The sequence below is a fragment of the Prinia subflava genome, chromosome 16 (assembly GCF_021018805.1).
Source record: "Prinia subflava isolate CZ2003 ecotype Zambia chromosome 16, Cam_Psub_1.2, whole genome shotgun sequence".
Classification (NCBI taxonomy): domain Eukaryota; kingdom Metazoa; phylum Chordata; class Aves; order Passeriformes; family Cisticolidae; genus Prinia; species Prinia subflava.
The window spans coordinates 14,587,099-14,609,881 of NC_086262.1; the positions used below are offsets into that span (position 1 = coordinate 14,587,099).

A 22,783-nucleotide genomic window follows, 5' to 3' on the forward strand; every position below is an offset into this window, starting at 1 on the left:
ACACCACGCTATCAAGTGGTCCCACCTCATTAGGTAATGCTCCCCGTCTGTCATCACCACTCAAAGCCAAAAACGTGTTTACCCAGCTCTGGATAGCTGGGTAATGATTGATACAAGTGTGTGTGCCAGGAAGGGGATTTTGTGTGGCTTGAGGTGAGTGGGGACAGTGCCAGGACCCCTCTCCTGCCCACTCTGCCCAAACCAATTTCACTACCAGGCTGCAGCACATCGTGGGCTCACATCTCCCCTGTGCCTACCTAAATGCAAGCAGGGCTTTCTCCTCATCTATAATTTTCAACTGAGCTGCCAACTGATAGCCAAACCCCCTGTTATTTAACCTCAGAGCCTGATTTTGTGCTCTTCACTGCTGTATTCCAGCCCAGTTTGAGCCCAGAAGGTCACCCTGTGCTCTGCAGGAGGAATCCTGCTCTTCTCCTGTTTAAAAAACTCAACAGTGCTCTGCTGTACGTGCCAACTTCTCCTGTAATACAGCAAGGAGCAAAATTACTAAGTTTGGTCCTAAAAATCCATTTTTTGGGCTGTTCACTGGTAACTCCCATGGCACCTTCTGCTCATCTGCTGCCACCTCCCCCATGGCCAGTCCCTGACCCACCTTACTGAGCCTGACACCATCCCCCAGGGCAGCAGGCCAAATGCCTTTAATGTCTGCACAGACTAGATGTACTGTACTTCCTTTACCTAGGAAGTCAGCCAAGTTTGCAAAGATTGGTATTAGCCCACGCACGGTTTGCTTCCTGAAAATTCACTGTGTACGTTATCTCTTTACGCTCTGTATCTTTCCTTTTCTTCAAATATCTCCTCAAGGTTTGCTCACTATTCAGGTAATGGAACTTAGATTGGCCCTGAACACTTTTTTTTGTCCTCTATGCAAGGAATTTCTTGGCAATTCTTTGGATTAATCTCAATTGTAGACTTCTCAGTTGGAATCCTAAATTTTCCAAATCTCTCACTAACTTTTCGTTTTTTAAATTCTGTATTTGGTAATCAAAATCGTTGCTTGCAGATCTATTTTTGAAATAATTTAAACAGAGCGAGCTTGTCTTGAATCATCACCGTTTATTTTCTAAGAGAAGGACATTTCCAACATCTTTCTTGCTTGAAAAGCAAATCCACAACAACACAATTTTAGGGATTGCCTGGTGGAAAAATATTTGCTTTCATATCCAGGAGCTCTGCTAATATTAGTACTTTGCAGTGTGCATGTGCAAAACCAAAGCTTCTCCAAATGCCGACATTTCCTGCAACATTAGGAACACGAGGGATCCTGTTCATATTCCTCATTTTCATTCCTTCCCCTTGATGTTCTGCCCTGTGTTTCCTGACCTTTCCCTTATCTCAGTTCCACCAAATGTCCATGACTCCAGACCTTTGGATCGATGCAGACCTTGTCTACAAGGACCCCTTCTCATCCCGATTACAATATCCATCTCCCAGGGCTCATTCCAGCCAAGGCCACGATCCATTAATGCCTCCTGGCAGTGGAAAATGATTCCTGACAACTTAATTGCCAGGCTCTGTAAAAGCTGTCATGGTCAAACAAATTCCTGCCAATGTCCACAGCGATGACACCTGAACCCTATCGGAAAGGAGATATTATTTGCAAACCAAATCTGCAGTTAAAGTGGATTGACTCAGCATGTTCTGTCAAGAGCAAAGTAATTCTCTTCCAACCAAGCTATTAAATTTGGGAAGTAGTTTGCAATAGGAGACAGAGTAAAGGGAGAGTAGAGCAAACACCTGTCAAGGATCAAGAGAAGGAACTCAGATTTAGAAAACACTGCAGCTACAGCACGTGTCTGCTGTCCCTTGCGTCAGTCAGAGCTCAGCTTTGCACTCCTGCCCTGTGCACAAGAAAGATCCATGCTGAGACCCTACCAGCAAGCTGCCTGCTTCACACAGAGTGATTCAGCAAAGCTTTTTCCACCAGGAACCTGTCCCTCAGGACAGAGCCTTTCAGGAGCAGAGAGGCAGGTGCAGCACATTCCACCCACGCTGGACAGGGAGACCTTTGGTAGTGTTTACACCCTTCTGCTTGTGCAACTCCCACTTGCAACGATGCTGTGTTGACATCCACCTGTTTATTTTCCTTTGCTGCAAATCCCGCCTGGCTGAGCAGCCCTGGACAGGAGCACTCCACCCCTTTCTTCTGCCGCCTCTCCAGGTTAGCTCTGGTCCCAGCTGTGAATCCTCTGTCTCCATCTCTGCAGAATCTCACTGACACGGGCCAAGAAAGGAAGCAACCCCTTTGAGGCAAGAAGGCAACAAAGCCAACCCATCTGCTTTTTCAGAAATATATGCAGAAATTGTCCATGCTTCCCATTCTCCAGCCACAGGGGTGGTTGTTACTACACCCAGCACTGAGCTGTTTCTTTTGGGACTTTCTACATCAAGGGTTGGGATTTCTAATTTTCAAGCAGTTGCATCTTGTTTTTAGTGAACAACTTGAGTGGAGTTACTCACCCTTCATGCAGAGGAAAGCACTGGAAGATTTTGTGTTGCAGTTCCAGAGGAAGAACAGGGCAGCAGGAGAAATCTTGCAGCAGAATACAGCAGAGAGATCCCAAGGAAATTGCCTGGAGAAGAGCTCCCTGTAGTAGGGAGAGCCTCGCAGGGAAAGGCAGATGCTCTAACAGCTGCCAAACAGAAGCCCTTAGGAGAGGAAAGAAAGAGGCTCATTCATGAGTCCCCGAGGTGAAAGCAGATGGGCCATGGAGCAGAAATTGTGATAATCAAGACAAATAACATTAAAATCCCCAGGTATCCATAGCAGAAGTTGTGTGGTGGGACTGAGCATCACAAGGATGTGGGGAGAGCCAGAAAAGAGAGCTCTGCAGCAGAGCCAGGGGGGCTGCCCTGCACAAACAGCACCAAGCTCTCCATGCCACAATTCACCAAGTTCTTAAAGGAAAAAATGCCCTGAAACTGCACAATTTCCAGCACTGTCTGCTGTGGCAGCCTGCAAAAGGTGCCCTGGGCAGAGCACACCATGGGACCATGCCAGGGCTCTCCCTCGGTGTGGCTGGAGCTGCTGGGCAGAGCTCCCAGGCTCCAAATGGACAGAGGACTAAAAAACACCACAGGCAGTTCAAGGTCTACTGAGGCATCTGCCAGAATCAACAGTCCTCACTCTCTACCAAGAGCAGCGCTGAAGAGTTGCATAAGCTCCTGACACCTTCTATGAAAAAAGAAAAAAAAAAAAAAAACCCAAGACACTTCAGGGCCCTGCAGAGGGCATTTTAGTTCAAAACCCAATGGCATTGAGAGGCTGGAGACCAAAGTGTCAGCTCATAATGCCAGTTCTGCAAAACCTCAGGAACTGCTGTGAGCCACATGGGGTCTGTGGTTATTGGCAAGCAACACCCTTAATAAAGCGTAATTTACAGCAAACCCAAGAGTCCCCAGCACGCTGGTACCTTTCCAGCTTCACAGAGGAAGGGCTTGGCCTCGCTACCATTTCAAAGGGGAACACAAAGGGCAACCACAAGCAAACATAAAAGAAAAAGTGGTAAACCTCCAGCACCTCATGAGCCTTTGCCTCCTTCTCCCCAGGAGCAACAACACGTGGCGTCCCTCCGGAGCTCTGCTGGGCCAGCAGGGACATTCCTTGCAACAACCTGCAAAAGGGGGTTTGAAAGGAAGAGCAGAACGAGCAGGCAGGCTCTGGGAGCAGGATGGAGCCAGCCCTGCTGCTAACAGCAGCACAGGCAGCTTTAGCAAGTCCCTGTCCTGTGCCTCCTCAGCAGATGGGCTTGGAATCTGATTAACGATCCCTTATCACCAGCTGCGATTTTTGTGGATGGTAATTTCTGCTGGCAGCAGGAGAAATTTAGAAGGTGCTCAAATACTGACAGAAGAGGCTACTGGGGCAGTCTTCATCAGTTTATTGCTTTTCAAGCACAGTTAATGAAGGTTTTAGAGGTCATTATTTGAAAACTTAAATACCTGAAATCACTACAAATCATAGTAGCTTTCAAGTGCACTGATTTTCATTTGCAAGAATTTATTTTAAGCCACAAATTGTGCACTGCTTTTATAAAATCATGTAGATGTCCCTGCACATGATGTTAGCTGGAATCAGTGAGCAGACATCATCAGAGAACATTTTTACTGTCTGACATTCATCACTCTCAAGCTGCATAAATAACATTCAAGAATGCACTTGTTTAATCTCCACTCAAAGACAAAATCTGCATCCCCCAAAACAGCAAACCAGCCCCAAACTGGTGATTCTCACCCTACATGACTCTACTTGGTGAAGGGATTTTCCATGTTGAAAGAGGCAGTCATAATTCATTTCTAAATCATAGTGTTTGCTGATGTTAAAAATAAGAACACGAACTATTAACAACCACTTATGGCAGAGTCTGCTGATAATAAAATCAATTTTTATTATTACCAACTGCAATAAAACATGATGCATGCGTAAGCATTTTGACAGTTTAAAATCAATTCTCATTAACTGCAGTAGAAATAGAGGATTTGATAACTTAATTGAAAGAATTCTACATATTTGGTGGGAGTGAAATTAATTGGTATTAGGTAAAATCCTGTCAAAACCTGAAAGTCACTTCAGCCTTATCTGCAAGAGAAAAGTGTTTACAGATCAGGTCACAGCTAAAATGGACTCAAACACTGCAAATGTTCATTCAAGGTCTTCTGGAAATGTCCTGCAATAAAGTTTATACAAATAAAGAACCTATTTGCTTTAAGTAACTACTATAGAAGAGAGTACAAGAAGTACGTGCAAACCACCAGCAGATTTCTATTAACTCACCATCAGTGTCTCCTGTTCTGCAAACCCCAGCCCAGCCCCAGATCCACTGACCCCAAAAGAACAGGGACACCCTTGGCTCAGAGGCCTGGCTTCACCTGAACACAGTTTCAGAATATAAAGGAATTAGAATCATCTGTAGGTCAGTTGCATCTCAAAACAACATTTCGCCTTGAAAAGCTTAAGCTGTTCCATACCATGGAACTTCTCACTTCTCCATCTGCCCCAGCACCACATCCCCAAAGGAAGGATCCTTCTCTCTCTGCAGGAGATGGTTCCTGAGACAGGCACTGACTTGAGCCTACAGGGGAGTTCAGGCCAGGGCAGAGGGTGACCAAGCAGCAGATGGTCCATGGGCCACCACAATGGCTGAGCTTCCTGCACTGCCTCGAGGGTGCCATCAGTGCTTCTGCCCTCTCACAGCAAGAAATGCTGGCCAAATTCACACCTCCAGATCCCAGAGCCAGAGACTTTTCTGGGCTCAGCACATCTCCTAGCATGACCACTCAACAGGTATCTACCTCCCAGCATTGCTCCAACCTTTTCTCCTGGATTTCCCAGCACCTCACATGAGAAGCCTGGAAGAGGACACTTGGTCCATCATCTACACTGCCAGCCCAAGACATGGGGTGCTTTAAAACCAATTTTCGTCTGTAGGTTTCCAAACGTAAACCAAACAAATCTCAAACAACCCTCTGAGGTAGGCAAGTATCGTTTAATGTTCATTTTACAGGCAGGAGAAAAAGGACTGATAGGGCAGTGAAGTGATTGACCCAAGACCCCATAAGGAGCCAGAGAGAACCTGACCCCTCCTCACAAAACCCCAGACCACACTCCTCCTCCTTGGGTCCAACATCTTCACCAGCTATTTACAGCAGCTGCAGCACCTCAGGGTGCTCACAGCCTAAGGAGCATGTGGCACAGAGCCAGGGAGGGGACCCGTGTGTCCCTGCCCTGAGGCTGAGTGAAGAAAAGTGACATGAAGCTGAGGAGTTATCTTTATTGGACAAGCACGTTAAGACACAGCGAGGCGGCGGGGCTGCAGCAGCGCGCACGGGGCACACCTGGGAGGGCACCACGGAGTCCCCACAGCCTTTGGCCCTCCACCCGAGCAGGAACAGCCCCGTGTGCTGCAGAAGGGGATGAAGGCAGCTCTGGCAGTCCTGGGGACTCGGCAGCTCCCCTGATGCTCAACATCGACGCTTCCTTTACTTGCTCTGCAGAGAACAGAGGGCAGACAGTTTATTGCTGTAGTCCCAGAAGGCAAAGGACTGAAAAAGACCATGAGGAAACCTTAAAGCTGTGATGTTCCCATGCTCTGCAAGGGCTCCAGGCCATTTGTCCCTCCCTGTGATGGGGGACTGCTCTGCCAGCATCCTCCCTGCTCTGCAGGAACAGCTTGGCTATAAGAACAGAGCTGGGGGAAAGGAGTGGGCAGAGCCCACTAGTTCAAGTCCCCACAGGCTCAGCCCCACCATCATAAGGGCTGCAGAGAAGGAAAAATTCTGCAGAACCCTCTGTCCTGGCCCTGCAGCTTCTCTGGACAAGGTGGGACACAGCCTCCAAAGGACAGGCTGGCCAAGCAGAGCTAAGTCACTGCCTCTCTCTCTCCATACCTTTGGTCACAGCTGATCCCTGGTGTTTGCTGGCAGTCTGAACTCCATTACTCCTGGAAAGGAAGAGCAAAATAAAAATAAGCCCATCCCCAAGCTTGACCACTCCTGTGTGACACTGGTATTGGTGTGACAGCCCCTCAGGCCACCTCAGTGCCACATACGACAACTGCAGCAGAGCCCAGCACAAGGGCAGGCAGGTTGGGCCACTGCCAGCTGAGGAAACCAAGACCAATTTCAGCCTTAAGCTAGGTGCTTTCCACACCTATTTTCTAATCTGGGAAAGGTCCATCTTTTTTTCTTTCCCTTCTTTCGCTACCTTTAAAAGCAGTGTGGCAAAACAGAGAGCATTGTAAGGAATGGTTTGCCCATTGCAAACCTGGGAGTTACCTGTTTGTTGAGAAACAGGTTTAAAAAAGAAAAGGAGGAACTGGATAACCCTTTTTTCCCCTGCTCTATTGACCAGCTTGGGCAGGCTGGTGACTACTGCCCAGGTAATTAGTGTGAAAAACCTTTGAACAAGTAAAGGAACTCCAAGATACACAGCATTAAAAGTCAAATGTACTGGAAAGAGCCACAATCAATTCATCCACGTGACACAGCCCTGCAGGATCTACCAGCCAGTTAACTTACCAAAAAAAGATAACTTATCCCTCGATGCCGACCTATATTTGTCATCAGTAAAGCAGAACAGGATCAAAGGAATTCAGTTATGGCAGAGACCTCCCAGGGAAGGTGGCGAGACCCAGTGCTGACCAGTGGGGACAGGGCTCTCTCTGCAGCAAGGTTTCCCACCCCAGGCATGCCCAGATACACCCTTTAGTGTCAGATCTCCCTCAAACCACACTGCTCCCAACCCTTCCCACAAGCATCCTCCCCTGCTGGCCATCAGCTCACCAGAGCTACCAGAAACACCTGGAGCTTTGCAGGCTCTGGGTTGCAGAGGGATGAGGCAGCTCTAACACACATTTCCTCAGGCAACCCAGCACTCTCCATGGGTAATTCAAAAACCCAATTCAAGGAAATACTACAATTTTGGGGTAACAATTTCTTATCTTCCTCGGAATCATTTCACATCCTGCACATTGCAACTCTCTAAACGCATTTCTGATGCCAAAAGCACTGTTGGAGCTGCTTTCCTCTAGGTTTTAGTAGCATATATTGAGTGCCTAAATCTTCAGCAGAAAGAAAAATTCATTATACTGCAAGTGAGCATGAATTTCAGTGCTGAAAATAGCATTGCTCTGTACATTGTTTATAAGCTCCCATAAATTTCCAGCCAAATTCTTCAGGTGACTTAATAAACATAAAGAACAAATCATTGTGCAGGGAGGGGGCTTTTGTCTGGCTTTTCTAGCCTCAAGAAAAAAAGCTTATCACTTTGACTTTTAATTGCATCCATCTCTCCTTGGAATACTTAACACAGCAGCAAGCTCTCTGACTTTCAGTAAATGGCATCCCCTTCTTATTGCAAGGGCTTGAGAGCTGCAATGGCTCAGTGAAAGAGTAAGGAATTCCAGACCAAGCACAGCTTTTTGGGAATCCTCTCTATTTTTTGGTTGCCACGGTGTGTCCAGTCTCATTCTGTTTTGGACACAGTCACTAACAGAGTCCTGTGGTACCTCATCTCCCTGTGCCCATAGCCCAACAGCAGCTCCAAATCCCTGAAGACTGAGACACAGAGGCCTCCAGCACTGTCACTGGCAAAATTATTTCTCTCTGCACTGCAATTTCTTTGAGTTTAATCAAAGTCTAGAGCATCCAGAGCTGTTTTAGAGAAAAAGGGGGAAAGGAGCCAGGTTTACTGTGTTTGGGGGATCTGCTGTGTCCTGGCACTGAGCAGAGGAGGGCATGGAATGGCACTATGGCATGATGGTCCTCTCATACCCCACATCCCACTGTGCCTACAAACACATGGATACCACATCCACACTCAGAACCCAATGTTCCCACTCAAAACTTCCCAGAAATCTCTTTGGTAGGTTCAATATTTGGATTATCTACAGGTTTAGAGCAGGAACCAATCTATTTCCCTGGGGATTAAGATTCAGTTTCTCAAGAGTACATGCCAACAAGGACAGTCCTCCCCAGGTGCTACAGGACATCCCGTGCACAGAGTCACAAACTGGCTGTAAATCTAAGAGCTGGAGGCTGTCCAGCTTCCACTGGTAGAAAGACAAAGCACAGCTAAGAAATGTTTAACTCATCTGCTCTGTGGGATTGCACAAGATGTCAAGGCTCAAGACCTTTCCCGAAAGTGTGACACCTAGGGAATAATCTTAATTTCCCAACCATCTCCCTGGATATTATTTAGGGAACAAGGCCTTTATGGTTTATACAGTTCTGGTCTTTCTAGCTCCGTCCAAGTCCCAGGAAGAAAGTCAGCTGTTTTCCCAGACACATCATGCTCCTAACCACACAGCCTAGGCAAAACATGGAGACTATGCCCAGGTTATGCATTAAATCCAAGTCTCAACCTGTATTTAAATATCTGGACCACAAGCATCCTTTCCTGGGGTTCCAATGATCCTGTCACAGGTGAAGAGGCCAGGCTGGCTCCCCAGCACACATTTGGAGTAAAGTGGGATTCTACACACAATCAAGAGGCACTTCCTTTTCTTCACCTCTCAGCACCATTCCACTCCAGGAAAAAAAAATAGAAATAGGAGCATCAATAACTCTTTTCCCCCCCAACCAATGTGGCTGAAGAGCAGCTGGAGAGAATGCCTTTAATTATCCCCCTGTTACCTGAGGGAGCACCTAACTCTGTTCAGCTGCCAGCGAGGTCACACTGTGGACACCCAGCTCCTGCTGAAGGGCACAGTGGGCAGCTGGTGAATTCCAGCCACTCCTCATTCCTCACTCCCTATTGTGGCTGCCTGGATCAGGTCACCACGGGCTGAGACGGTGCCAACGGGGAATTTCCACCGGGGGAAAGGGAGAGATTGATGTCTGGCAGCCCAGCTGTGGTTTGGCGCTTACCACTTCAGGGGCAGGCTCTCGGCACTCGCCTCGATAGCTTAGCGTGATGAAGTTTGAAGCTCTCCTGCACAGGGAGGACAAGACATTGCTTATTATTCACTTGCAATACCACGGCTCTCAGCCGCCGGCATGACAGTCCTCTGTGGGCTCCTTAATGCTTTGATGCTACTTCCAGTGTGACGGCATTTATTGCTCCCCAAACAATCCCATGATTGGGCAGAGAGGGAATAGGGGACCCTGGCAACTTGTGTATCTTAATTAGCTGTCATCAGATTAATCTCAGGCATTTTGATCTATGTTTGCTTAACAGCAAAGCACCAAGGACACACTTGATAGTGAGTCATGATGTATCAAAACAAACACTGTTCTGCAAAAGACACTCGGGAATGGTGGATGGCCCTGTATTACTGAAATGTCTCCGCCTACTCACATGGCAGCTGAACACAAGTCACATTCATTTTTGTATGTTTTCCCATCAGTGCCACAGACTGGTTGTGAGGATTCGCTGCAGAAAATCCTTCCACCCTTTACCCCATGCAGAATTCGCTCACAGTCCAGCTGAAGAGAGAGAGAAATCACATTTGGTGACATTTCACTTGCAAGACCCTCCTTCACAAGACCTGAAGGTGCTCACAAACCAAGCCTTGTGTCCTGTATCCCATCCAGCCAGGCCAGACTTGGAAAGACACCGTGTCTCTTGTTGGACCAATCAGCCAAGCCTTGGGGGACAGAGCCCTCACATCCCGCTCACCGACCCACCCCAACACTACCCAGAGCAAGGTTTATTTCTCTCAAAGCACATCCACAAGACAAAAATCTTCTACCAGTACCTAGCCTTCCTTATCAGTATGCCGACACCATTTTATCTCCAGGGACTGAGACGGAACGCGCCGGCCAGAGCCGAGGAGGAGCGCCTGGAGCGGGCTGGCGCTGCCGCGGGCGGTGCCGCACGCAGCGCTGCGCTCGCCCACCGCGCCGGGACACGCGAGCGGCGGTGACTAACCAGGGCTGCCCTCCCGCAAGGGAACATTTAGGCACAGTTTTCCCTATAAACCGAATCAGCACACACACTGAGAGAACGAGGAGAGGCTTTTAGGGGTCGCCGACAAGCCTGTCGCACCCTGCGAGCGGAGCGGCGTTCGCACGGTCATAGCGGATTTCCAACAGCAGAGGTCAGGGATGGCACAGCCTGTGCCCTGGCATGCACAGCCCCTTCCCAGCCCCACGAACCGAAAAAAAAAAAAGAGACGAAGAAGCGGCTGTTGGGCTCCCAAACCCCTTTCTCCAGTGCTACAAAATGTGTTGCAACCTCTGCAAATGGTGCGATGGGTTTGAGAGAACATTCCACTTCCCCCTGTGCCTGAGGTGCAGCATTTAGCTCAAAAATGATGGTTTAGCAGCAGCAAGCAGCCCTTGCTGGGAAGGAGGGAAGGGGAAGGAGGATTTCATGCCGGGCAGCACAGGGGGAGGTTTTGGCGATGTTGGGGTGCTGTGATAGCACCTGCTGGTTAAACGTCACTTGCTAATTTCCATAATGTGCTGCTTCCTCCTTCATCTGGGTAATTATCAGTGACGTGAGAGCAGACAATGCTGACCTCTGCAATCCTCTGTTGGATGCCTTCCTACGCACCAGATAAAGCCCAGGGCAGGAGGCCACCCCAACCGCAGCCCCACACATCACAGGTGCCAGCAGCCAGTGCCACCACTCCTTTGGCTCTGGGATTTGTCTGTGACAAAAGGCACAGGTGGCCCTGGAAAGAGGAGAGGAGCAGATCTTCTCCCTGAATCACCCCTGGTCTGTCAGGCTCATCAGCATCCACTCCCCCTACGGTGCTACCAGGAAATACCACTAAGCCCTGAAGCAGACTGGGCTTATTACACCTAAAGCATCCTCTGGAATGCATCAATATTGCAGTACCTGAACTATCTTTTGGATTTTTAATTTGGATATTCTTTTTCTCGCAGTGGTCAGTGGCAGAGGCTTCAGAAAGAGTTAAGGCAGTTAGTAGTAAGATCCCTCCAAACCAGCAGAAACATTTCCTATCTCTTCCAAAATTCTATTTAAATTACTGCATGAAAATTCTGGAGGAATTAAGACATCAGGTATTTTTTTTTAACCATCCTACCTCTAGACAACACCCTGTGATAGCGAGATCCACAGTTTAGTCACCCTTTTTACGGTAACTTATTTTCTCTTATTAGTTCACATTTTCCACTTTTAGCTTCATTGGAACTATTCCATGTTCTTCTCATGAGAAGGGAGAGCAGACACCCCCACCTTCCTCCTACATTATTCCTTACATGGTTGTCATCTACCACTCAGTGTTTCCCCCTTTAGCACTCCTTCCTTCTGCCAAACTTGTCCTCATCCCCTGGTCAGCTCTACCACCCTGCTCTGACCATGGCCTTTATCTCAGCACCTTCTCAGCATGGGGAGGTAGCAACACTCTTTATCCTGCTTTAGCCACATGTGGGGCAGGATTCCAACCTGAGCTCAAGACCCACATCCCCACAGCTGGGGGGCTTCCACAAGGAGCCAAGTCCTTCCCTCTGTTTCCATGCCAGGTGATACAGGGGCTTTCAGCAGGCTGCAGATATTTTCATTCAAACCCTTCCAAGGACATGGGGCCAAAGTGAAAAGCTTCAGGGTTACAGCAAGAACAGGAGAAGCTTCTGAGAAAGGAGCATGGAATGGCTCAGCACCAGCAGAGGAGCACTCCATGGGAGAGGCCCTCGTTTCTGCCCACACAGCTGCTACCCGAGGGGCAGGAGCCCCATTTCTGTCCACACATTTATTTTTTGGGGTTTTTTTTTTGGATTTACCATGGGGTCCTCGTTGTTGTCTCTGCTCTGGGACTTGCGGCCTGGTGGCCGGTTGCAGTTCCTGCCCCGCTGACCTTGTGGGCTGGCAGAGAGAGCAGAGATGCAGTTCATCACCATCTCCTTCCAAACAGGGGCAGCAGAGTGCAAACCCACCCTCCCTGCAGACCCCCACAGCTCTTGGAAGGCTGTTTGCACTATGGCACCCACCCACAGGAGGGGAGAGGGAGAGAAGCCCCCAGCCTCATTCTAAAGGGGAGGAAGCAGGACACAGCCTTGCTGTGTGCTCAGTTTGAGTGCACCACCACCCCAGGGCTCTGCACCCCTGTGTCAGCTGGCAGGGGGATGATGGAACGGGGGCATGAAGGAATGACACCAGTCAAAAGCAAGAAATTTCAACGTGGCTCAGAAAAAGCAGCAGCTGAGTCTGCTCAGGGCCAACAGCTATAAAACAAACAGCTCCTGCCTGACCAGTGCCCAGGAAGCACTTGGGGCACCAGGCACTGCCTTTGAGCCAGGGCCAGGCACATGTGTGCACTGCCAGCAGGCAGATTTTGCTGGACAGAGTGTTCTGAGAGGGATTCTGAGCACAGCAATCACTGGTGCTTCCTACACAAAAATCAAGGCCAAAATGGAGCAAGGGTTTCATGAGAGACATGCCCCAGTATGTGCCTCTTCCCCAGCACCAGCTCAGCCAGTGGGAAGTGCTGTAGTGAGCACCAAACAGCACAAAGTGCACTGCTCCCCCCAAGACTCTGCTGCTCCTATGCTGTCAAACCACTCTTGCTCCAATTAATCTCCTAACCAGCCCTAAAAAATACACATCCATGGGAGGGGGCAGAAACCAGTGGCAGGACTGGTGGTGTGTGTGGACAGGCTGCCAGCCCAGGTGCTGCTGGACTCACCCTCTGCCTGGTGAGGAGGGACGCCTGTCGTTTACACCCTGCCGTGAACCACCACAGTTCCTCTGCAAAAGGGACAGAACGCACTCAACAACCACAGAAACCACTTCTCTGCAAATAGGGAAGCAGCAAAGCTAAAGCAGCTCCTGCCCTGCTCCCTCATCCTCCCAGACCCAAAGAGTTACTGGGCAGTTCTTAAAGTAGCAGGTTTGATGCACTCCATACCCACCAAATGTTATCATCCAAGGGTTTACAGGATTGTGGGGAGTCTGAACCTGCCCTTTATCTCTCATACAGCATCACACCACTGGGAAAGTAAGAGGGGCCATTGTGTCAGGTCCAAACAGGTCCATCCCACAAATGAGGGAGGCTTTGCAATACAACCAGCTTCTCCCCCATGATTAGTTGGCTACAGAATCCCAAACACCTTGATCACGCCAGGCTGGCCACAGGCAGTCTCTGGCCATCCAGATCCCACAGCCTCTCACCAGACCCTTTCTGGGTTCTGCATAGGCCCTGAGTTCCATCTCACCTGGTTTGTCCTCTCTGAAGCGGGCAGTTTGTTGCGCTGGACAGTTCCACCCCCTCTTTGGGCTTCCTTTTTCCTGGAAGGAAGAAAGAGGAGAAAAAGTGGAGTGCTGTGGTAGTGTGAGTGCCACCAGCAGCCAGGGCTGCCCTGTAAACCTGTGTCACACCACTAGGTACCACCTCCCCATCCACAGTCCCTGTTCCTGGTGGTCCTGATCCTAATTCCCACCCCTAGGGCTTCTCCCTTTCTCCTCACCATTCCCACTGTATGCTACATCCTGGTTCCAGGTGGCTGCTTTCATATCAGGTCTGCTTCTGCATATGCTCTATGGGAGTAGAGAGAGAGAGCATCTGGAAGGCAAAGTACACATGTGGGAAACTCCTCAGGAGCTGCCCGTGCCCGACAGTCCCCTGGGAAAGGGGCTGCTCTCTGTCAACCCTGCTTCTCCTCCTCTACTCCACACTGCTTCTCACCTGCCCTTGGGCCTTTAGTGCTGAAAGGGAAGGGAGAAGAGGAGCCCTACTGCAAGAGCATCTCTTGGAGGGCCCCTGGGAGTCAGGGCTCTCCCAGGCATTGCCCAGATGCAGCTTCACAGGCAGAAGCCGCGCTTTCGCAGCCGGAGGTTTCCCTCTCTGCTGTCTCTGCTCAGAGGGAGGGGTACTCACAGCTTGTCAGCACACATGAGACATTTGTTGGTGTGCTGCTTGCCAGAGGCATCCCGGACTGGGGCGTTCTCCCTGGTGCAGGACAGGCGCCCACCAGCCTCAAACTGGGAGCGGAACTCGCTGCATTCATCCTGCGGAAGGAGGGCATGGTTAGGGCACTCTGTCCTCCTTGCCTTATTGACCAGATCCTTAGAAACCTGGGGTTTCCTGCCAGGAAAGCGTGGAACCATCACAAAGGCATCACAGGAGAGTCTGGGTGGGGGTGAGAGAAGAGGGTGTGCAGTACCAGCCACTTAGCATATAAACAGATGGGTGAGTCAGAAAAATTCCGGGTCCTTCTGCCTGCACAGCACGTGTTGGGAGTTTTCTAGTATGGTCCCACTAATTATTATTCTCCTGGCTGGGCTATCCAAAGCATGCCAGTGATGTGACCGATACAATGAAGTCACTCCCTTTTCTCCCAACATCCTCAATACACAGATACAGCCTCTTCCCAGATCGTAGCTCGAGATAATTTTCTTCACAAAGCGCGTAGGATCCTCCAAACCAGCCACACTTTGGGACATGTCAATCAAGAAGCAGCAGTTAAAACATAAAAGCACAGTGCAAACACACTTAATAGCCCACGAGCACAGGAAGGTTGTTTGGAGAGTGGATGATTAATTTGTTCCTTGTTCAAAACTGCTGTACAGAAACTGTGTTAACCTGCCCCTGTTATGTAACAAGGATGGAAACATTCAGTCCCCCTAATTTCAACTATTTCACACATTGCAATAGGCAGTTCCAAATAGCAAGTACAAAGGATAAGGAAGCGACTTCCACTTACCCTTTTCTTTTTAAAAACAACTTATAACATTCGCAATTTTTTTGCCCATTTTGTGTACAGTTTTGCTAGCTTGCATGAGGGTCCTTGGCAGGTCACTGGCCTCACCCTTTGTTTTGCTCAGAAGTTTACAATACCTCATCCACCCTGCCAGGGGAAGGTTTCCCCAGTGTTGTTCTGCATCCCATCCAGGGCATCCCAGCCTCCAGCTTTCCCACGGGGGTAATGCTGGCAAACCACTCTGAGCACAAAGCCCCACATTTCCCCAGAGCCACCCCAGCCACAGGCAGCAAAGATGAGCTGGCCCTGGATGAGCCTCTCCTGCTGTGCCAACAGCCATAAAGCATTGTCCCATCAGAAATAAGTGTTGCACCCACTGCAGGGGCTCTCCAGAAGCCTCACTGCTTCTCCCCACCACCAGCTCACACCCCTGCACAGCTCAGGCGACGCTTTCCCTTCCCAACAAGCCCAGGAAAGCTCTTCTTGTTCCTTGGGACCAGCCCAGCTCAGCAGCCCAATCCTCTGCAGACAGATCTGCCTCCCCCTAAGAGCCTCTCAAACATTTTCTCTTTGAGCCAGCATTTCTGGAGCCCTGTTCAGGCCTGACCTCTGCTGCAAAAATCTCACCAAGCACATCCGAGTCGTGCATTCGCCTTTTTCATGGCCTGTCACATCTCTGACCCTCTAATAAATTCAGGGCTTTCTTATCCTTTGTCACTTCTAGCCCATGAGTAGGAATTCTTGTTAATCACTGACTGTGTGATCTTGCACTGCCATTGCATTTTATCTTGTTTCTATTACTCCAGGCCTCAGCACTATCCAATTAGTCTTGAGTGATCTGCTGATCCTGCTCTGCTGATGCTGCCTCCCAGCTTTGCCATCAGCTAATTTCACTTACACTTCTATTTTTTGGTGCCAAAGTCATTAGAAAAAACACTAAAACAGGATTATCCCTGAGACTGAAGCTTAAGGGGGCTGCACCAGTCCCTGCCATAGCAGAAATCAAGAGGAAAGTGGTGGAAACCAACTATTTCCCCCTTTACTGGGCTGCTTTTGCTAGCAAAGTATCAGTGTACAGCGACATGGCAGCTGCAGCATGCCAGGGAGAAGGTGGCAAATCACAGCTCCATCAGGACAAAGTTTCCAACAAAAAAAGCTAAAACTGAGCCACAGGCCTGGAGATAGTGCAGGGCTGACATCTCCCAGAACACAATGATCTCTTAAGCTGTTCAGAGTTCAGATTTAGGGTCTTTCACACATTTTTCTTTTCCACCTAATTAGCAGCCTCAGCAGAACTGACCTCCCCACCTGTGAGCTGAAATTTGGGACAGCACAGCACACCTGGCTTCCTGCTCTGTCAGGATTTGCCTGTCCCTAGATCCACAGGTCAGTGGGGCAGACCATAATATTCAGGCACAAGTTGTTCACTTGAGGGATTCAAGAGCATGAATAAGAAATAAAGAGCATAAGGAAAGTGGATCTCAAAATTAAGTCAGAGGAGAAAGAGCACCAAAGTAGAATAACATTCCCTTTTCTCTGTCTTGGGTGAAAATCCAATAAAGTTCCATATTGACCCACCTAATACTTTAATCTCACCTTATCTTTTCCTTGTCTGTTTTTAGATAACTTCCGCTCATTCTCCCTTTTGCTGGAAGAGAAGAGAGATGAGAAAGTGAATACCAGGGTGCTCCAGGGAGGAGAGGTTTCCCACACTCCTTTCCTTTACTCACAACTTCTCTGCACACATGATGCATTTATTGCTGTGCTGCTTCCCGGAGGCGTCCCGGACAGGGTCGTTCTCCCTGGTGCAGGAAAGTTTCCCTCTCTCGAACAGATCCCGAAACTCCCGACACTCATCCTGTGCAAACGCCAAAAGCATGGGTTGACAGGGGTATGCTGACAGAGAGGCACATCTCCCACAGATCCACAAAGGATTATCCACCCAAGGAATTGCATTTCAAATGTTATTCTGCTTCCTCGAGGCGTAACTCGGTGGAAAACCAAAACACGCCGCATAAAACAAATCCGTATGTTTAGATGAGATCTGTCTTTTGCATCCAGGGCAGCCTTGTTGTCTATTTCTAATAGATAACACATGCAAGAGCCTGCCCGAAGGACCTAAGCTCTGCTCTAAGTATAAAATCCACAATTTCAGTGAATTTTAAATGAGAAAGTCAGCTTTCCCATCTCTCGTGAGAGAACACGCTACTAAAATTAAAGAATTTTAAAATCCATGCACAGTAAAAAAATGAAGCTGCAGGCATAAAGAAAATATAATCCTTGAACACCTCCTATTGCCAGGTACAGGAGAGTAAGAGGTGGGTGTTTTTACCTTCCACTTAACATGCTAGTATGTGTTAATTGAACCAAAGCACTCTATTTCACAAAAGGCTTTTGTAGCAAAGCCTGCTTAAGACTTCAGCCTGCCCTTTGCTTTCCTCTGAACAGCTTTCCTATAACTTTCAGAGCAAGTCTGGAGCATAAGAAACACATGACACATGTGAGGTCTTCAGGTTCATTTATGCAGCACTTACACCCTTATCTGTTATGTGATCTGTAATACATTTTTCCTCTCACATCATGTAAAGGAGATGGCCTGATAGCTTATCCCAGCTCTGCAGATGGGGAAGTCAAGCCTAGGAAATTACTTGCCAAAAGCCAGACAGAAAATCTATGACTTAACAAAGAAATTCAGTGTAGGTCTCTTCCTGATGCTGTAAAATTGTCCTTCTGCTTTCTGGACCACACTTTGGCAAGTCAGATGTCTAAAAAAAAAAGACCTCCCTTGGGACAGCTATGCCTTACAAAGCCTTTAATTTGTCCAGACACACAAGAGCTAGAAAGCTACCCTGGCTTAACCAGATGTAAAAAATAAATAAATCAATCACCACAACCGACACTATCTGATGGAAAGCAATTCGTTCCCATCTAGAATAAAAACCCAAGGCTAAAAGGACAGCTCCCTCCACATAAAGACCTGCTATCTAGAAAAACAGCTATGGGTGAAAGAAACCAGCCAGGTGCATCAACAAGATAAACAAGGGACAATTAGAGCCGGCCTGTTCCCACACCCTGCCCTAGTCAGAGCTCACATGTGCCAACCTTGCTATTAAATATTTGCCAGATGCCAATGGTGTGCCTTATAAACAGGCAGGCATCCTCCTCAGCCGGGCTCGGGGTCAGGCACACACCAGAGGTGCTGTGACCGCCCAGGAGGGGCCGCCAGGAGTTTTGATTTCTTTTATGCTGGTGGATGGCCCAAAGCCTCCCACTCTTCCCAAGGCTGGGCACGTTGGCCCTGCTCCCATTGCAGGGCCCTTTCCCACGCTGCAGATGAGGAAGAGCCCTGGGCAGCGGGTCAGAGGCAGCAGAGCAGACACCATCACCTATAAAACTGGCTTCAGCAGCGATGTTTCACCTCACCTTTCCCAAGGAGTTCACATTCCTGTCCGCCTCTCCACCACTCCCTTTGTTTTTTGAGTCTCTTTCCCTGCAAGAAAGGGAGGTGTGAGTGACAGGGCAGCGTGCAGCGCTCAGACAAAGCCAAAATAGGGGGTGATTAAAGGCCAGTCCAGCCAACCCCACCTCCCCATTGCACAAGGCAGCAGCACAGACCAGCAGCAGGGCTCAGCTACCTGACACATGGCCAGGGTGTTCAGCATCTCTGTGCTGGGACACTGTGCCACCCTTTCTCCCTGCCTAATAGCCAGCTCTCTCCATCCTAAGAAACACCATCTAGGGAAACAAGAAGTTAATCCGTGTAAGTTTTCACTCCGCATTTGTTCCTCATGCCCTGTGGTGAGTCCCCACCATGTGATGAGCTGGGGAGAGCTACTGGGTTCACAGGTTTGCTGAAGAGCTACAAACTGGTCTGGCTGGCCAGGGACAACAATTTCATAGCACGGAGCCTCCTGAGAGCTGGCTCCCTGCTCTGGGAGGAGAGGACATGCTGTGGTGGGCAGGGCTGCTGCTGGAGCCAGCAGGCAGCTGATACTCACAGCAGCCTTTGGCACATCATGCACTTGTTGAGGTCTCCTTTGTTGTTTGGGCTTCTGAAGGGCTCCTTGGTGGTGGGACAGGAAAACTTCCCGCTGCGCAGAAGGGACCAGATTTTCCTGCATTCATTCTGGAAAGCACAGAGGAGGGCAATCAGCAGGGGCTCCCAGCAAGGTCCTTAGAACTGTTTGTTCACACTGAATCTTTTTTTGGGTGTGCTGCAGGCTCTCAGCAGCACCAGTCTGCTCACACAAACCACGCTCCTCCTGCCCATCCCTGGCCACACACCACACGTGGCACAGGCTGCACCCAGAGCCCTGCTCATGGCTACCGAGGCAGAAAAGACAAGGAGAAAGTTCAAAACCCATTGAAAGAACCATCAATCACAGGGAAAGGAATACATCTATTTAAGGAACACATTTAATTTACATACAGCTGCAAATTGCTACCTGCTACGGCAGAGAACTGCATGTTATATAGTTAGCCAAGAGCAGAATATACAGCCCTGCAAGTGCCAGAGGGATGGAAGAGGAATAAACGGGCCAGAGTGCCTGAAGAGTGATTCACGTGCAAGAGAAGCACAGAAAAGCACAGCCCTCTCAGGAAGCAGAGCAATAATATTGTGCAACGTTGCAGCAGCCCATTGCATCTTCTGCTGGGTAACTGAGATGCAGACCAGGGAGAAGCAATGAACCGTTTAGTTATTTTTGGCTACTGTGTTTCCCCGAAAGGATCTTTTCCGAGGAGACAAGCTTGCTTGATTAAAACATGAATGGAACTGACTTCTAAGTCATTGAATCAAATTATTTTCTGAGACTCAAAGGACTTGCCTTAATTCTTTTAATTATAAAACTCAGGAATTATCGGAAGCAGGGGCTTCTGCTGGATCAGAAGTTATACTCTAAAATATCATTAAAAATATAATTCATGCCATTTCCTACATCATTTCATGAGATTTGCAGCCCAGAGCTGTTTGGATATGTTCTCAGCATCGTGCATCAAACACACACTGTCAGCTGGAGCCACTGTCGTATTACTTAAGTGCTGTCTCTAAATATGGAGAGATCCACTGCTTTTTCCACCACTGAAAAAAGCATTATAATATCTAAGTATAGTGCATCTAAACGGACTTTGCTCAGAGCATGCATTAAGCAGTGTAAATTGGCAAAACAAAGGGAGAATCAGAATAGAAGAGGTCGGACTTGCCTTAATCGAAGCTTGACTGGCAACATCTGCGACAGAAAAACGAACAATGAGACCATACAAAAATCTTTGAAGGGAAATTTTAAAGCAAAAGCATTTCATTAAAATACTTGATGCAGTTTCCTAATCCACCCAAATACCTCTTGATAAAAGCTAATCCAATGCATTATTTCACACTGATAGAAATTCTCTAATGCCCAGTCCTTTCTGGAACACTGAGCTTTTTGTCATTCAAATGCAAAATCACATCCATTTTTTTGTGTGTCTTTGTGCCCTTCTTTACAGTGTTGCTTTTCTCTGGCTTGAAATCCAAGTTCCAAGGATGGTTCAATAACTGTTTCTCCATTATTCTACACTCCTGCCTTGGTAGTTGCATCAAACTCACACAAACATTTTTTGCATTCTTTACCATCCCTTAAAATTGGGATACCAGAGCTAGGCCATTGTTGTTTGTCCAAAATGACAAATTCTTTTTAAAGCCCATTCCATTTGCAGTACTTCACACAAATTATCAAATTAATAATGAGTCAGCAGGTGAGTAGCTGATACCTATTTCTTTTTACTAAGCCACTTAAAGCTGGTATAATATGTTTCATCCTCCTTTGCATCATCAGTGGCATTGTAAGGAACTGTCAAGAAATCTTCCATTAGTGCTTTTTCAATAGAAACCAGCAGGAAATTGAAAGACCATTGCTTCAAACCTAACTCCTGCTGAAGTCTATCTATTGTAGCCAAATTACTGCAGCCATGTGAAAATGCCTTCCTTAGCAAGTGTTGACAAGACATTACCATTTTTTCTGAATTTACAAAAAAATTGTAATACATTTTTGTTCAAAGTTGGGCTTTTTATGGAAGAATTTGGTCTGGTTGGAAATTTGTATTCTTCCACTTAGACAAATGGGGGTTTGGCTTTTTTGGGGTTTTTTTAACTGTTAATTCTATTTAAAATAGATAAATATCTATCAAATGTCACTATTTCCACGTGAAAAAGAAAGAGTAGTTAACAAGACATGTTATATCAAACCAACACATGTAGTACAGAAAAAAAAAAAGGTGATTTTCTGCTATACCACCATGCTTTTTAAAAACCAAGGGCTCTCTACTCCTCTCTCTGTCTTTATGGGCACTCCCAGGCTGCGTCCTCTGCCAGTCCCAGATTCCAGCACAGAGAACATCATGAGTTACTAACCTGAGAAGAAGCAGAAAAATGCCAGAGCAAGGACCACCGAGGCACCTTCTATTTTCATGGTGAGGGTGGTGGCAGCCGCTTGCCTACGTTGACTCTACTAGAGCATTGCTCAATGAAACCCAAAGAAAGGGCTCAGGGCTGATCACATATATATAGATGACCAGGTTCTCCGCCTTCCTTATGACATAACCTTCCCAAGAACCATCATTAGCTGCAAAAACCAGTTTGTTGACACTACTCTGAATTCTAATGATCCCATTAACACAATTAATTTCCATAAGGATGGGACATATTTGAGTCACTCCCTGCATTTTGTCAAGGTAAGAAAATTATAAATAGATCACTTCAGGTCCCCCACACAGCCAGAGGGATTCTTGCCATCCTCAGGGTGGTTCATAAGACAGCGGGACTCCAGCCACCACCACACCACAAATATCCTTTCACATCTCAACAAAACAGCTGAAAGGGTTTTATTTTAGTAATTTGGCTGCAGAAGAGACAACAGGAAGACCAGGTCACTCAAACCTCTGGAAGTCAGTCTGCTTTTATTAAAGCACCTCAGTACAAACCCAAAGAGTTAACATTCAGGACACATTGAAAAACATCAGTTTTGAGGCTTTGTTGTAATTCTTTGGGTTTGATGCTACAGTTCTCATAGAAGCTGTGTTAATGATAAAATCATACTGCCAAATCCTCATGCTTTCCCAGTTTCTCCCTGTTATCTTCAGAATAAAAACCAAACTGCAGTGTTATTAGTGAAAATCTTTCTTCAGCCCAGGTGGGACCTGGCAGACCATTGCTGCTCTTTGAGGTGTGTTGTTATTGATGCTAAAGGGTCCAGCAAAGCAGCCCTGCTCTGGTCTTTCCCAAAGAAGAGATAAGATGAAAGTAATCATCCTGTGCAGGGTTTCTCAGGAGTCTGGAGAGAGGAAAATAAAGATGACATCAAAGTTTTGGAATGTGATTTACGTGGGAAGAAGCTGTGTGCCTTGTCTCCAGTGAAAAGAGAAGAATTTGGAGAGAAAAATCATTTGCAAGGTTTGAAAGGGGTGGATGAATGAGTCAGTCAAGCAAACCAAAGGAATGAGGGGCTCCAGCACAAGCTGTGGCTGTGCAGAGAGGCAGATCAGCATCACCTGAGGAACAAAACATACTTCTACATGACATATGTGCCTGGCCAGACAGGCCAGCAGAGCTCAGTATAAATCCTTGCAATAAATTGCTGCCACACATTTCTCAGATCAGAACAGTTGCTCGTGTTCACAACTG

The 22,783-nt window shown here is 47.8% G+C and overlaps 1 protein-coding gene across 4 annotated transcripts; it reads right to left on the bottom strand.

The window, feature by feature from the left end:
• Positions 1-5,488: 5,488 nt before the first annotated feature.
• LOC134559149 (serine protease inhibitor Kazal-type 5-like) lies at positions 5,489-21,632 on the bottom strand. Of its 4 annotated transcripts, XM_063413686.1 has the most exons (14): positions 21,515-21,632; positions 20,329-20,354; positions 19,125-19,252; positions 18,550-18,616; positions 16,857-16,984; positions 16,723-16,774; positions 14,304-14,434; positions 13,642-13,714; positions 13,113-13,174; positions 12,211-12,292; positions 9,818-9,945; positions 9,388-9,451; positions 6,409-6,461; positions 5,489-6,009 (listed from the first exon to the last, which is right to left on the bottom strand). In XM_063413686.1, the coding sequence occupies exons 1-13, from the start codon at positions 21,570-21,572 to the stop codon at positions 6,456-6,458; spliced, it is 1,005 nt and encodes a 334-aa protein (XP_063269756.1). In that variant the 5' UTR covers positions 21,573-21,632; the 3' UTR covers positions 5,489-6,009; positions 6,409-6,455. The 4 variants fall into 4 exon arrangements, with proteins under 4 accessions (XP_063269756.1, XP_063269759.1, XP_063269757.1 ...); XM_063413689.1 differs by lacking the exons at positions 20,329-20,354; positions 21,515-21,632 and adding an exon at positions 19,572-19,682; XM_063413687.1 differs by lacking the exons at positions 12,211-12,292; positions 13,113-13,174.
• Positions 21,633-22,783: the final 1,151 nt, after the last annotated feature.